Genomic DNA, 16,271 nt, shown 5'->3' on the forward strand with positions numbered 1-16,271 from the left:
AAATAGATGCACAGTTCCAATGCGACCAACCACACAACATGCTAAAAAGAATTTGGAGCAAGTGAGCAAGTATTAAAAACTATCACAGACCCCGTCCAACAAGCTGCTGTGGATAGCCGTTTCACTTCCGCTGAGCCCAATTGCCTAGCCTTGTTGCTCAATATGCTGTGAATAACTGAAGAAGCCCTCCCCTTGCCCTGTAAAATGAATTTACAGGGTTTTTAAGAGCCCTCATGTGGAGTTAGAGCTGAGGGTGATCGCGTTGAAAGAATCAAACCTCCCAATGTTTCTAAATGGCAAGGCAATTCTCTTCTCAATGCTATTCTCACTCTTTTGTTTTCTTACTCTGTCTCTCTCTTTCTCTCATTCTTTTTTTCAGGTGGACATGCTCGTGCCAACCAAGATCACTGGTGTCATTACCCAGGGTGCAAAAGATTTTGGCCACGTGCAATTTGTGGGTTCCTACAAGGTGGCCTTTAGCAATGACGGCGAAAGATGGCGTGTATATCAAGATGAAAAACAAAAGAAAGATAAGGTATGCTTATTGTATTATCATACTGTCATGGTATCCAAGACCTTTACACAGCCAAAGAGCAACTCTTTATACCAAGGTTCCACCTTAAAAAAAACTTTTTTTCAAGCTTTCAAGTCCCTGTCAATGATCTTTCTTTAAACTTTCAAAGATAAAACTTTTCTCCTTCTAAAGAAAAAAAAGCACTAACAAAGTATGACATCTACAGTCAAGCATGGAGCCCAAATGATGTGAAGACCCTTTCTTGCCAAACCCTATTTAGCTAAAAGGCTTCGCAAGGCCACTCTCTTACCCCCAGTGCCAGCCTTTCTTATCTCTAGCTTTAGCATCCATGAGCAGAGCATCGGAGCTTTTCTTCATTGCTTTCTGCACCTCCCTTTCTCTGACTGACTTGCATTCAGATAAGAGCCCCATCTGATAGCCCTGGCTGACAGCATGCCAGAAATCTTGTTTATGCCTCTCCAGCTAGTGCTGCACAATGTATCATTTGTTAATAATCGTTATCGCAAGATTCAGCAGCTTGCAATGCTGTTATCACAGCAGGCTGCACTGTGCCAATGAGCCCTCTAACGAATCACAAATTTGATATATTGCATTCCTGACCAATCTCAGATGTTGGAAATGAATGTTTTACGGGTGTTTTGATGAATCACTGAAATCCTGAGATTCATTAAATGTAAATAATTTGGGTTGGTAACACACAGGTTGATCTTCAACCATGATACATCAAGGCTTCGCCAGTGTGTTTTTCAGTATATTTCGAAGCACATGACAATGTGGAAATGTAGAAGTATAGTATTGTCTTTGTCCAGCATGTGCGTACATCTGTGGAAGGATCTTCCAGAACTGCAGACCGTGGACCACTGATATGGGAAGTAGTGCAGGGAGAGTTTGTGACTATTTTCTTCTTTAAATCCAGTTTGCTGCTCCTTAAAACGAATGAACTGTACATAAAAATTTTAATGGAACCCTCAGACCCTAAAACAGAAATAAATGCAGCCTATGACAGGAGACCTTTCTAAAATACAACTTCTTTCACTGGATACTCGCCATTTTTACACTTCCAATAAATGGCTTATTTTCAAAACCATTTGTCAGACAGACCACTGTCTTTTCACAAGTTAATTTTGCCTCGAAAGATGATGTTTTGTCTTGGGTCTATGGCTGGCATAAAACCAGAGAATCCACTGGGGAAGATGAAGGGTATCGACAGTTTTGGATGATTGGAGCTAGACCCACGCCTTGGCCAGCTCAGCGAAGCACAAATCTTTAAAGAAAAATAAGAAATATTAAAGAGAGCCCTCTCAAACAGTGGAGGTGGTGGAAAAAACATTCCCAGACCTAGCTCTTCAGATTGAAAAACAGGCTCTTCATTAGCCTAGTTTTATTTAAAAACATTTAAATTCTACAGAAAAAGAAAAGCTAGTTAAAAGTTGCAGTTTCTGAAAATGCATTGATGTTCTAGCCTAGCTCTTGTTTAGGGTCCCACAAAATCTCTCTTTGCATTCAATAATAAAGGTAACCAGTGTACACAGGTTCAATTGAACATGAATTCATAAAGAATTTATAAGGCATAAGGCATCTCCATTCCAGGCTGGTGACCCAGTGTCAAACAATGGTGAATGAAGAGGAACAGGAATGAGCCAATTTGCCTGCTGATGCTTCAAATCATTTTGGGGCCTCAAGCACATCTCTAGCAGCACATCTCTAGCAGCTGGACTGGCCCATCAGCCTTTTACATATCCACTTTCCCCGTTAGTCCCAATCACTGTGAAATATTACTGGAAATATTCTTTATACAGTACCAAAACACATACAGTAGCACAGTGGTAAGGGTGAGAGATGGAAAATAAAAGGCAGATACATTACTTAAGTTAAAGCTTAGTTTACTTAAATTATGGCTAAGTTCAACACGATTAATGATGACGGCCATATTAGAAATATTTTAGCAAATATGTCAGTCTTGCTGTGTTAAACAGAGTGGAAAGAAATAAAAAGAGTGTCATGCTGAAATGAAAATGGAAATGAAACTAGGCAGTAAGGCCAAATTACCGAGAGCAGCCGTTTTGTATTGCTCTATTCTGTTCACATGTTCTGCCTGGTTTCAGGTATTCTTGCAACTCTTTTCACCTTTCAGGGCCTATTGGCATTGAGTAAATGATCACTTTCAAGGCTTCCCACAGCTTTTTTTTTATCAAGCTGGAGGGGCCTTCAGGGAGCTGAAAGGAATATTTTTTTTGCCTCCAGCTCAGTCAACTCAACCAATGTATCCTCAGCAGTAGGCCCACGAAGCCTCAGAACGGACAAATGAAACGAAGGCTTCTTTGAAAATTCCCTCAAGTCTGCATTCTCCCAAGAGTTCTGATCTGATGTTTGGTACAATAACAGATGTGGCTGTAATTGGTTGGTGTTTAAAGCTTTGCAAGGATCAGTGACAAAGAGTTAATTAGTCTCCATAAAATTGCATTTCCTCTTGGTGAGAGCGGTCAACAGCACTTCGGGAGGCAGTAAACAAATTCCAGTCATGAGATTAGCTGCCGATGAGTCAGCCCTCTACCACGAGGCGTTTCTAGGTCCTCCCCCCAGAGAACACTCATAGGAGGTGTAAAGTTCATGTGGTCAAGATCAGCTTTGATTGGGTTGTATTTTACTTCCCTCTTCAGTTCAAAAAAGCAAGTTTGATTAACAGTCCATGGCATTTTTAAAGTTCTGGGAGTTTGTAGGTGAAGAATGTGAAGACGTGAACAGGCAGCTGAAGGTGTCCGAAGATCTAAGCTCTCATGACACTACAGGAAGGTTTTTGGTCATTTTAGTTGATTTCTCCAGTGGCCCTCCCTGTTTTATTGCACCATATTATCCCGTGCATTGTTTTTTTTTATTATATCATAACTGAAACCTTTTTCCATCTTCCTTGAAGTAATTTATAAGAGAAGCACTTCATAAATGGTTTAACCTGTAGAATTTAAGGTCGCTTTGTTGACAAGCTGTAAGACCCATTGATTTGACTCTTGGCTGTAGGGGTTAGGGTCCAGCCCTGACCTGCCCAAGTGTACTCTTTTACACTTTAAACTGATTATTCAGTTTTACTAGCACTAGAACAGACTGCATTACAGCAAATGACCCATGCTGCCGACAAACAAAGACACCTCTGATGTTAAGTCTGTCTGTGTTTTCTGCCCAAACTGCATGTCTCTGTGTGTTAACACTAGTAAAATAAATCCTAGGGTATAAACAGGCATCCAGTATCCATTTTTGTGTTAAACATAAATGTCATCAAATACTCTAGACTAAGTGCAACTTCACTGTTCGTGTGGCCTGTATTTTGTGGATCATTGGCAAGATTTTTACAGAAATATTAATTTAAACTGGAACACTGCTTATACTTCAAGTTATTGTAGTCCTTATTGTAGTGTAGTATTTACGTCATGTGGTCATTATTTCAGACAAATGATTTGTGTCTATGTTCCTATTTTTGTTCTGTATGGTATTTTATAATAAAAATAATTATAAATATTATATAGATATACATATAAAATATAAATATAGTTATAAATTCTACATAGTATATTTATCAGTATTTCATAATAATGTTTCTCATTTAAATGTGTAGTCTCTGGCTGACTGACAAATTATATCTAATAATATAACTGAACTCATAAAGAATATTTTCCCAAGGACCACTTATGTTTAGCCTGTGGTGTCATTTAAACGCCTCTCCTGGAAAATGTTTTGACACAGCAAGTGTTTTCAGCTGATGTGAAAGAACAAGAGGATTGTTCAGTGGGCAGAAAATGAAAAAGAATTGAGTATTAGCAGTGGAGCTATAGATCCCAGAATCCTGAGTCTTGGAGCAATTCATACTCTTCCAGTTATAGAACAATGGCACCAGTATATTATTAGATATTAATGCAAGAATGAATGTGAAGATACACTCCAGAATTGCCCCCTCTCAACCCAGTGTGTAGATAAATCCAAGTAGACAGAAGGTACCAATTTTACCTGGCAAAAAGAAAAAATTATTCTGTAAGAGTGAACTAAACTGTATTACTTTCCTAAAGGGAATATATTTTTCTTTTACTTAAAATTTTGTTCCCATCACTGCAAGTTAGTCAAATTCAAATAAGCATTATAATATCTACTTTTTAATTTAATTTAATTAATTTTAGCCCATCCATCCATCTTTATTGGTTATAAGATATTGCTTTAATGGTCCATTAACTTGATTTAGCTTTCCCACCTGTGTTGAAAACCATGTTTTGCCTTACTGTATTATCATTACTCTCTGCAAACAAGGACTTGTAACACCAAAGCACCAGTAAAGACTGTGTCTTATGAAAGTGTACCAAGCAAGCACAACTAGCTGCTGTTTGCATGACTGTGCAAACCAGTCATAGCAAATAACCACCACCCACTAATGCCACTGTCACCTAACTGTACAGTGTTGTTGGTGGAGGGGGGGCTTGGGGGTGACAAGCCCTGGGACTCACCCACCCTGTAGCCATCAGCACCACCTCCTGTGCACCTGCTCAGCCTTTGCTAACTTTCACCTCTCAACCAGCACATCTCATCTTGGATTAGACACTGCCAACCCCCAGGAGACCCATGTGACATGAGCTGGCTTGACATTTATGTGTGACCGTATGATAGAAATACACTAGCCATGTTAAAGAGCAGGTGCTAGTAAAAAAAAAGTCATTGGAGCAAATGTTTCAGCTTGATTTTCACCGTATCTTAAAATGATGGTTGTCTTTGGTAATCTCTGTCGACACAATGAGATGGCAGATATAGAGATACATGCAAATAATTGCTTATGCAGATTGAGATATAACAAAGATGAGAGCAGATTAGACATTGTTGATTGCTTATCTTATCAAAAGTGGAGCACTGGATGTCTGAATCTTTGCACGTTGCGAGTAGAACAAAACATTGAAACATAGGCTCCTATGAGTAAGCACCAGCAATGATTAATATTTTTAATAATTATTTCTAATTCTATCACAGCTACTTCTAGAATCATTTTCAAAGTTTCTGTAATTTTTGGCAACAGTCATTTACCACAGCAATTCACAGAAGGAGATAACATAAAATATATAATGTGAGTGTTATACTAATATAAGAATAGAGCTAAAGGCCATGTGGTTACACTTTACTTAAAAGACTAAAGTTGATATGTTGCTTTTGACTGAGCATGTTGTCTTATACTTCCATTGCTTTTAGATCTTTCGGTTTTTTTTTTAATCCATAGTGTTCATACACAAAGAATAAAGCTACTTTGTTATTTTTACACTGTCCAATTAAAAGGCGATGTAGCCTGCAGCTGAGCAGCTTTAATGGCTCAGTCAGAATAACACGTTTTTCCTTTTAATTAAACGGCTTATATACAAAGCCTTTTTAAATGTTTGACACAATTGTTGTGCATTTGTCTTTTAGGTGTCTTTCCTCTCTTCAGAACCAGTTATTACTGAAAATCCCATGTAATGCTTTAATAGTTGTTTAGTGCCATACTTTGCCATCCTCTGCTCTACTACCTCTTTTTATGTGAACACAAAGACCATATATTTTGAGGTTAAGTAGGGGTTACAGATAACTAATTTTTGCAATCCACTATCATACAATAATGTTCTTTTTGGAACATTTCATGAAAAGGACATTATTAAAAATAAATCCTAAGCACAAGAGCAGGACAAAAGAAGTTTATTGTTCAACATCTATTGTTCTATTCATCTGTCATAGTGTATTAACAGATGTGTATAAGTGCAGCCCAATAATGAAAAAAGAACTAGGAACCAAGCTTTGATCCTGCAGTATTTATATTTCTGTATCAGGACTCACGATTCATGACTCATGAAACATTGAATTCAAGAACACCGTTTTCTTCAAAGACAACCCTGTTATTTGACATTCTCAGATGACAAATGTCAGTCTCGTTCTCTCATTAACTTTTTGGCAGTGGCCTTTTCTTAGCCAGCTGCTGTTGATCGAGCAGATTAGGAGAGCTCCTCACAGTCATCCAGAGGGACCTGCGAGATCCTCCCTGTGCCTGCTGGCGACGCAGGCAACTCGCCATGGGAACGAGCTCCATATGCTGGGCCCACTTCAAAGGCCATGTTTACGAGCCAAGCAGCCTCATGCCCTGAAGAGGCTATGAAGTGATACTTAGTCCCTGTGGTGCAATCCTCTTTCCCTAACAATATCTCACCCTTTGGATGTGAAAAAAATATCACAACTGCTTCTTGACTCAGCTCTAATCCTGTGCCCTTACCTAATGCTCCTTCGACTTGTGTGCAGTAATCGTAAACATACAATTGTGTGGAGCAGAGATTTATCTGATATTTCCAAAGCGCTGCTACCAAGTCATCAAACAGGTGCACTAATGTGGGATCAGATAACACCCAGCACTGTGCAAGCTCTTGCTTCCTGGCACCATAAACTGATCTTGAATCAGCACTCACCTCCTTTGATGTGATTTATAAATGCTGGGCCAGGTCCCTCTTTGTATAATCATGTGAGAGTAGGAAGTATAGGGCATGAGTGCAATTGAAAACAACTTGTCAACCACCAGCGTTACTCAGCGTGGCTCTACCAAGGGAGCTGTCTCATTTGCTAGAATTTTTGCAGTGCTCAGAGACTCATGGACAGATTTGTGATAGGGAAAGGTCTTTGTGGTTGTCAGTGTGTACATCAGTGTGGTTTTCAGGGGTTGAATTCAGTTGTTATCTGCCTTTGATAATGTATCTGTGGTAAGGGAATCTCCAGGCCTAGTCCAGTGGATTTAACACAAGTGAGATTTCAATTACCTCCTGTTTAAATTGTCATAAGAATCGTTTATTTGAAATAAGAATGGGCCTCATCTGATACCACTCATAGGCACACTTTGTCTATATTACACTCAACTTGGTGCTCAATTAAGTCTACATAAACATTTAATTACCTACAAATCACACAGCATAATGGCCATTTTCCTTTTTTATCATATTAATTTCTTGATTTTAATAAATATTAATTATTATTATTTATTTACACAGCAGTTTTCATTTCTGTTCCAAATTTTAAGGTGATTTACAAATTAAATTAAATATTATAATGGCGCTAAATAACATAAAACCAAGTATAAAATAAAAGCTAAAATAAAACACCCAGTAGGTGTTGGCCTTCCTAAGGAGCATGCTATATCTCTCTCTCTCTCTCTCTCTCTCTCTCTCTCTCTCTATATATATATATATATATATATATATATATATATATATATATATATAGAGAGAGAGAGAGAGAGAGAGAGAGAGAGAGAGAGAGAGAGAGAGAGAGAGAGAGAGAGAGAGAGAAAGTAGTTGTTGGGAGCTACCTCCCTGAACAGGATCCATTAACCCTCACACTAGCAGATCTCCAAGAAAGGGTCTCAAGTACGAAGAGCTGGACAGCTCCAGGCTCTGACTGATCTATACCTACAAGTTGAAGAAGCTAACTGCGCTCCATGAGCGCCTGGCAGCACAAATGAACCAATGGATGGATCAAAACCTGAATGGCTAACTGAAGGGCTGACAGTTCTGATCCTGATTGATGCCCAAAAAGGGGCAGTTCCATCCAACTACCAGCCAATAACCTGCCTCTGCACCAGATGGAAGCTCCTGTCAGACATCACTGCAGCTGAGTAGACATGGTATGTAAGTGACTGATATGGAGAAATCCTACCAAAGGCTGGAAAAGGCTTGACTGAAAGACAGAACAGAGGCACTAATCATGGCAGCACAGGAACAAGCTCTGAATACAAGATCAATAGAGGCTGGAATCTACCACACCAGGCAGGACCCCAGATACAGACTGGTCAAAGATGCTCAATACATGAGTGGGGCCCTGAAAGGCATTGACAAGAATACCAGAGGAGCCAAGCACCAGCTACAGGTGGATAAATCAGTCACTTGAGACTGTAAGACCAGACAGACCAACCTGTGCTCCACCTGGATTGACTACAAAAAAGCCTATGATTCAGTGCCCCACACATGGATCCTGGAATGCTTGAGGATGTTTAACATCAACAGGACTCTAAGAGCCATTGTCAACAACTCAATAGGGCTGTGGAAAACAACTCTAGAGGACAACTTCAAGCCAATAGCATGAATCATCATCAAGTGCGGGATTTACCCATGCTGCTCTGCATAGGCCTGAACCTCCTGAGTGAGATCATCACCAAGAGAGGCTACGGATACTCGCTACGGAATCGAGCAATCATCAGCTACCTCCTCCCCTATATGGATGACATCAATCTGTATGCCAGACATGATTGAGATATCGTCTACCTAATCCATCTCACCATGATATACAGCAATGATTTTGGAATGTCATTCAGACTGGACAAGTGTAATCAGATGTTTACAAGGAGAGGGGAGATAGCTAGAACTGAGGCGATCATACTACCAGAAGGTAACATACCAATGTTCGGGGCATCTGTAATTACCTTGGCCCCCCACAGGCAAATGAGAATCATAAAGAAGCCACAAGGAAAGCAGATACAGCCAAATACCTAAAAAGAGTGAGACAAGTCCGGAGAGGTCATCTTAATGGGAAGAACAAGATCTGGGCTGTCAAACCTACACTCTACCAGTTATAAGATACCCTGCTGGCATAATCAGCTGGCCAAAAGAGTACAAAGAAGCCACTGACATCAAGTTAAGGAATCTCCTCACAATCCATGGAGAGATCCAAAATCCAGCACTCTGAGATTATAGACTTAGTGGAAGGAGGGGGGCCAATCAGCAATGAACATCAGACCCCTTATCCAGGATGAGACATCAGAGATCCAGGAGTACACCAGGAAAATGGTCCCAAGTGATGAAGTGCTTAGTGAGTACCTCAGACAGCAGAAACCCAAGCTGGATGGGAATGAGGAGGAACAGGAACCTTTGTGGGAGGATAAACCCCTGCATGGTATGTACCACTGGCAAATATTGAAAGTGGCTGAAATGAAGAAATCCTACCAATAGCTGGAAAAAAGCTGGATTGAAAGACGCCACTAATCATGGCAGCACTGGATCAGTACAAGATCAATAGACATTGGGATCTACCACACCAGGCAGGAGCCCAGATGCAGGCTGTGTAAAGATGCCCCTGAGACAATCCAGCACATAATAGCAGGATGCAAGATGCTAGCAAACAGAGCATACAAGCATATGTATGGAATGCCATAACCAAGTGGCTGGCATAGAATACAGAATCATCTGTGCGATGTACAGGTTGGAAGTTCCAAGGTCAAAGTGGGACACACCTCCAAAGGTGGTGGAAAATGATCAAGCCCAGATCCTATGGGACTTCCAGAGCCAAAATGGCAAAATGGTAATGAGTAATCAACTGGACATGGTGGTGATGGACAAAACAGAAGAGGACAATTGTGATAGATGTACCAATCCCAAGTGATTGCAACACCAGGACCAAGGAACACAAAAAGCTCAAAAAATACTAAGGGATGTGACCCCAAACTGGGAGAGTGGCTGCTTCAGCAGATCCCAGGAACAACATCCAAGATCTCTGTCAAGAAGAGTGCAGTCCTAGGAACAGCTAAGATTCTACACAGGAACCTTAAAGTCCCAGGCCTCTGGTAGGAGACCTGAGCTTGAAGGAAAAAGGGGCTGCCCAGAGGAAGGCTAGTGGGGAATTATTTGTTTGTTTGTTTGTTTGTTTGCTTGCTTTCTCTCTCATATATATATATATATATATATATATATATATATATATATATATATATATATATATAGATAGATAGATAGATAGATAGACAGACAGACAGACAGACAGACAGACACACACACACACACACACACACACACACACACACAAACTCACAAACTGTGGTCATCTGGGTCATCTGTGTGTTTAGTTTGTCACTCAAATCCAGCAGTGCCAGTAGATACATATATTCACAATCTGAGGCATGCTGTACGTACCTGACTGATTCTGTGTTATAATGTTACAATATTGCATGCATGTTATTTGTACTTGGGGAAAAACTTTCTCCAAATTCATAGGTAAAATTAAGATATATGAATTCTTAAGGAATGGCGTTAAAGCTGGTAACATGAGAGTAACTTAGATATATACATTATCCTGGCACCTTGGTGATGATGGGCATAAATGGCTTTGAAAAAGATGATCCCTGCTGTTTAACAGCTTGATCTTATGATGAAAATATGCAAGACATCTGACCTTTCAATAATGTAAAATAAAAAATCCTATATAGGATTAGGAAGCACACCAACTATTGAATGAATATATAATATTTGACCCTTCACATCCATACCTTATAAGGTCTCTTTATAAGTCCACACTTTTTTAAAAGACTTTATAAAGTCTCTTTACTTTGAAAAACTGATGTTGCTTAATGTGACTAAGCTTCCTATTCATAGAGCCTCTCTGGAAACAAAAGGTCATCAGAAAGTTGATGGAAAATTCAACACACATTTTGTTTTGAGACCGACTTCTCTGTTAATAAATTTTTCATGGTACATCCCTCCTGCCAGACAGGGTGAGAGAGAGAGAGAGAGAGAGAGAGAGAGAGAGAGAGAGAGAGAGAGAGAATGAACATAATGGCTTCCATTATAAGTGCTTTGAGTCGATGGGTTTTACATTCTTTTCTAAGTACAACAAAACATCAAAATTATTGTCCATGATGATCAGCCTTACATCGCAGATTCAGTTTATTGAGGTTAGATTGAAAAATGCTACAATATTCCATTAAGAATGCAGAAGGCTCTTCTGCACTTAGCAGTGATGTAGCACACCTTTCTTTATCTCTTTTTCCTCTATGTACATTGGACTCTCTATATGCTGCAAAAGGAAATTAATGTGTCCTTAAAACCCAGTGGAGAACTGTAAACGTTTCTGGGTATTTTTGTTTGTTTTGTTTTTTCACATTTCAACTTGTTTGTAGCTATGAACGTTTACTCTTTAACTTTTAGTACTTATTGTTTATTGCACTGATTGTTGTCTGAGATGAAGCTTATGTGTTTTGCACTTCTAGGCATCAGCATTGATCCCTGTATTTCAACAGTATTCTAGTTCATTGGCATCTTGGACTCTAACCTACTAACCTAGGATGTATTCTGTTAGTTAATGACAAAGCACTTTTGTAACTTGCTCTGGATAAGAGCATCTGCTAAATGCCAAAAATGTAAATGTATTCAAGCAGCTTCCAAAATGCAGTGCATAAGATGATTTTCAAAAAGTATCCTAAGATACAAAACAATGTTGTTGTTTTTTCAATGATACAGTCTATATGAGACTTTTTTTAGTGCAAGGAGATGATGTAATTTAATACGACCCCTATTAATCACAAGCAATGGAATTTTTAGTCTTGGTAAAAATGCAGAAATTCACAACTTTTTTTTCTCTCAGCATATGAGAAACAGGCACTCAGTGGAAATATCAAAACACTTATTTCCCTTTTGTTAATTTTGACCACAGAACAGGATTTAGAAGGATCATAAAGCCACTTATCTGCAACCTTCCATTTCACTTTTATTTATTTATTTATTTATTTATTTTATTTTTTTATTTTTTTATTTTCCCCCAGAATAACTTATTTAAATGGAATGAGCCATAAAGTAAAATGCAAAAACCCATCCACATACAAATATTTTACTGGACTGGGCTTGCAAACAAAAGCCCATTAAGACATATTGGGTTACCATTTTCAATTATTCTGAAAGCTTTAAAGGGGATTGGTCTTTGATGGAACAAAACTTTTGAACTTTTCAAAGTTAAGGTAGTTGAATGTCTACTAGTGTTTGAAATTGTATTAAATTATTTTCCGCTGTTCTCTTGTAGGTCTTTCAAGGAAACTTTGACAATGACACACACAGGAAAAATGTGATAGATCCTCCCATCCATGCCCGGTTCATCCGGATCCTTCCCTGGTCATGGTATGGGAGAATCACTTTGCGCGCAGAATTACTCGGATGCACGGAGCAAGACTAAATATCCCTAGCCCCCTTTTTTCCTCTCGGTACACTTCAGTACCCTATCCAGATTCAATATAAACTTTGCTCAGTCTGTAAAAATATCAGTTTCCAATGAAGTTTTTCAAAATGATTTTGAAAAATTAAGTTTCTTTGTTTTGGGAGGGTGGGGTCAGATTGGAGTTTGATGCTTTGTATGGTAAATAATCATGTATATGCTCTTAATTTCTTGTAGTTCTAGCTTTTTTGTTGCCCTATATGTTTAGAGTTTAATTTTAGCACTTCGTGGGTTTATGGGATTGGGGTTAGGGTTATTTCACTGTGGTTCAGGCAGTGGGGGTTCAACCACTGTAGGGTGTCACTTTTAATCCAAGACAAAAACAAAATGCTATGCTTCATGGAACATAAGAGAAACTAATTCATAACTAAAACAATGTTAACATACTTTTAAAACACCACTAATATTACAGTATGATTTATTTATTTTCTTTTAACACCTTATCAAGATTATCAAGACTAAAATAATATGACAGTTGTGTAAACAAAAATATGATGCTCTTGTATTATATGTAAAACACTAAATTAATGCATGGCGCATAAATCACTTTAGATATGTTAGATATTTAATTCCCTTCACATTGTATTTTTCCCCAATTAAACATATATCACTTGATCATTTTGAATCTATATATTACATATTACAAGACTTGTTAGGAGTCAAACATTCAAATGAGAAAAAGCATAAAAGTGCAAAAGAAGTGCATCTAACTCAGCTTTTACCAAATTCTGACAGGTATTGATAAAGTGGTAAAGTGGTCAACAGTAAAGTGCACTTCAAAGACAAATCTACACTTGTTGATTTGTCATGCAATCTGTTTGTCATCTATGGAATGTTTTAATCTGGAAAATAGTGTCCACTGAAATTACACATTTAGAACCCAGGGCTAACATATCTGTTTTTGTTTAATTAATTTATTTTGTTGTTACAGATGTGCTATTGAATGTCAGATTCTGTCTTACCATTTTCTGTTTTCCATTCTTGTATTGTTTGTTGCCTCATTGTTTGCTTGTTGCTACATTGCTCAGCTATACTACTGTATTTTTCCTTTTTTTCTCATAAATGTAAAATCCTCAGGTTAGATATCAGTCACCCTCTTTTTATTGATCTTTTCTGCAAAGGTTATTCTGCAAAGGTTATTCCACATAAAATAAAAATCTTTAAAAATAAATAACTACATAAAATAAAATAAAATAAAATAAAATTCATCATGTTGCTTTTGCAGGAGCTAATAAGGCAGGCTAAGGCCCAAGGGATTAATAGCATCCAAAATATAAAATACACATTTTATAGACTAGACAAATTTAGTTTTGTTTTGTTGTTTTTTGTTATGCTTTTTGGTTTGTTTGGGGGTTTTTTTTTGCAAATACTTAAGACACCTTAAGATACTTTCTTTTTATTTCTACATATTCAAATATTAATATATTGTATTAAAAAGGGTTATAGACGGATATTTTTACAGCCATTACTTATTCTTTGAAATGTACAGTGAGCGCCATTGTATTGTTAAGTTACTGGACAATTGTATTGTTTTATTTGTTAGTCTCACAGAAAAGAACACATTTTAATGAGGTAATAAAGGGTTAAATCATTGTCTATCCTTAACATCACCCATTTGTAATGTATTCTGAAGAGGAGTGGTTATTCGTTTTGAAGAAAAATGAGAGCCACTGAGCTGTGTATTATAATAATAACCTAGGGATTCATCGTTTGTACAATCTTGAACGTGGTGTCCAAAAATAAAAGAAAAAAAAACATTAAAACATTGTTCATTCACAGTATGGTGACATAAAACATAAACATCATGTATACTTGACATATTTTCTAACAAATAAATGTTGCAAGGCATATAGTTCTATTTGATTTACTCTGATTTATTAACATATATATGGAGTTGATATGATAACCCTTGTCTAATGTTTCCCTGTGTCTGTAAGGTTCTCTTCTAACACTGTTCAAATGATTTGTGTGCACATTGTAACAGTTTTGTACAGATATTGGGGGCTAAACAATCTAAGAAGACAACCCCTGAAAATGTCCACAGGCACATTTTTTAAATGATATGTATATTGGTGAGTCCAATGGTCCAGTATTTCCATTTTATGTGCTGTGAATAGTGACTTTTGGAAAATGTGTAGAGATAAAATCAGGGGAACCCAATGGAACACACCTTTTTGAAAACCTTTTTGCTTTGCTTTGCATTGTTTCACGAATATGTTGAGTGCCATCCCTCATATTTTTTCATTCTGTTTAAAGCAAGTGCTTTCTGGTAAAATGTATCAATAATATGCTGATTAGTCAAAGCTTGAAGAGTGTACAGAAAAGAAAAGCCATTGCCACCAATAAACCGCTCTTTGGTTTGATGAATAAAATGAAGTCTGTGAAAATCAGTGCATTATTGTTCATTTTTAACCACGCTCAAATATCATAGTGCTTTCCTCTGTCTGAGCCACTTTGCTCCTTATGTTTAATCCTCTCCTTCTTGTACTCACTGCTCTTTAGTTCCTCTGTGTTCTAGTTGTCTTTCTCCAATTAGCTTGCTTTACCAAGCCAGCAGAATGTGACTAAAAGTATTGACGCGTAACAATTGGATGTCCAGTAATTAACCAATGAATCAATTACCAGGGTGTGAGAAAGAAAAGGTAATTACCTCATAACTCAGGTAAGTGAAGATGTGACAATTAAACCTCATTAGTAAACAATCTGTTTGGCTGGCCTGTCCCATCATTCAGTGCCTGATCTGCAAAACATGATGTGTCACTTCAAACTAGTTGGGCTCTTTATTGAACCAGCCTTCCTTTTGCAAGCACCTCATATTTTAGGATTAAGGAGAAACACTCCCTGTGCATTTAAACTGGAGATCAATGGTTTGAGAGCTCAGAAAGAGCAGAGCTTGCACAAATACGCAATGTAATACACAAAAAAGGAATTCATAGCATGCTGTGCAGTCATGAACTGAAGTAAAATAACTCTGGGTTCAGCTAGCAATTACCTAAAGTTTTTGTATCACTTATAATCTTTTGGGATTCTCATTTGTTTCTGGTAAAAATGAAAACATACTAAACGTACTTAGATTTTTTACTGGAAAAGCAAGTTTTACAACAGGTATAAATTGTTCTCCTTGTCAGCTGTTCCAATTTGTTTTTTGTAGTACTATACTTTTGGTCTGTAAGCAACTTCCCTTTACTCCAGTGATGTGAATATTCACATTTAAATGTAGTGTAGTCAAAAATTACTAGTTTATTATAAGGCAATTAACCTTTTGGTATGGGAACCATGATCATGCCTATCAGGTTATTTTGTTTCTACTACTTTAGGAAATTGTTTTTCAATGAGAAGACGTTTGATGTGTGTTATTATCTTTAAATATATGTACTATGTACACTTTCATATCCACTAAAATAATATTTTTGGGCAAAATTTCACTTTCACTTCAGTTGAAAAACATTGCAGTATTTCTATATATAGTTTGACGGTTGGAGAATGTGGCACAGTATTTTTGCACTTCATAAGAATGCTATTCTGTGTTCTTCTGACTGAATTAAATTATGTCATTCTTGAGATTTTTTGGAGTCACTCCTCCATATTAGGATTCACAGTCACAAGTACCCCTATATCCACTGGCTCAACCCTTCTGTTGACCTTCCACGTTCTTACTCTTTCCTTTTATAGTTATGGATATTTTTGCAACTTCTTGCATTCCTTCCTTTGGATGTTTCCATCACGCGAGATTGCT

General features: G+C 37.6%; 1 protein-coding gene across 6 annotated transcripts in view; it reads left to right on the forward strand.

Annotated features, from left to right (window-relative positions):
- edil3a (EGF like and discoidin domains 3a) overlaps window positions 1–14,925 on the forward strand; it is a 112,269-nt gene extending 97,344 nt beyond the window's left edge. For all 6 annotated transcript variants that reach the window (XM_027015065.3, XM_027015066.3, XM_081714070.1 and 3 more), the window contains 2 exons: window positions 380–535; window positions 12,347–14,925. In XM_027015065.3, the coding sequence (XP_026870866.1) occupies window positions 380–535; window positions 12,347–12,496 (306 nt within the window). In that variant the 3' untranslated portion in view covers window positions 12,497–14,925. The remainder of the gene's footprint in view (window positions 1–379; window positions 536–12,346) is intronic.
- Window positions 14,926–16,271: the final 1,346 nt, after the last annotated feature.

This window comes from Electrophorus electricus, chromosome 5 (assembly GCF_041902795.1).
Source record: "Electrophorus electricus isolate QZ-2024a chromosome 5, ASM4190279v1, whole genome shotgun sequence".
In the NCBI taxonomy this organism is placed as follows: domain Eukaryota; kingdom Metazoa; phylum Chordata; class Actinopteri; order Gymnotiformes; family Gymnotidae; genus Electrophorus; species Electrophorus electricus.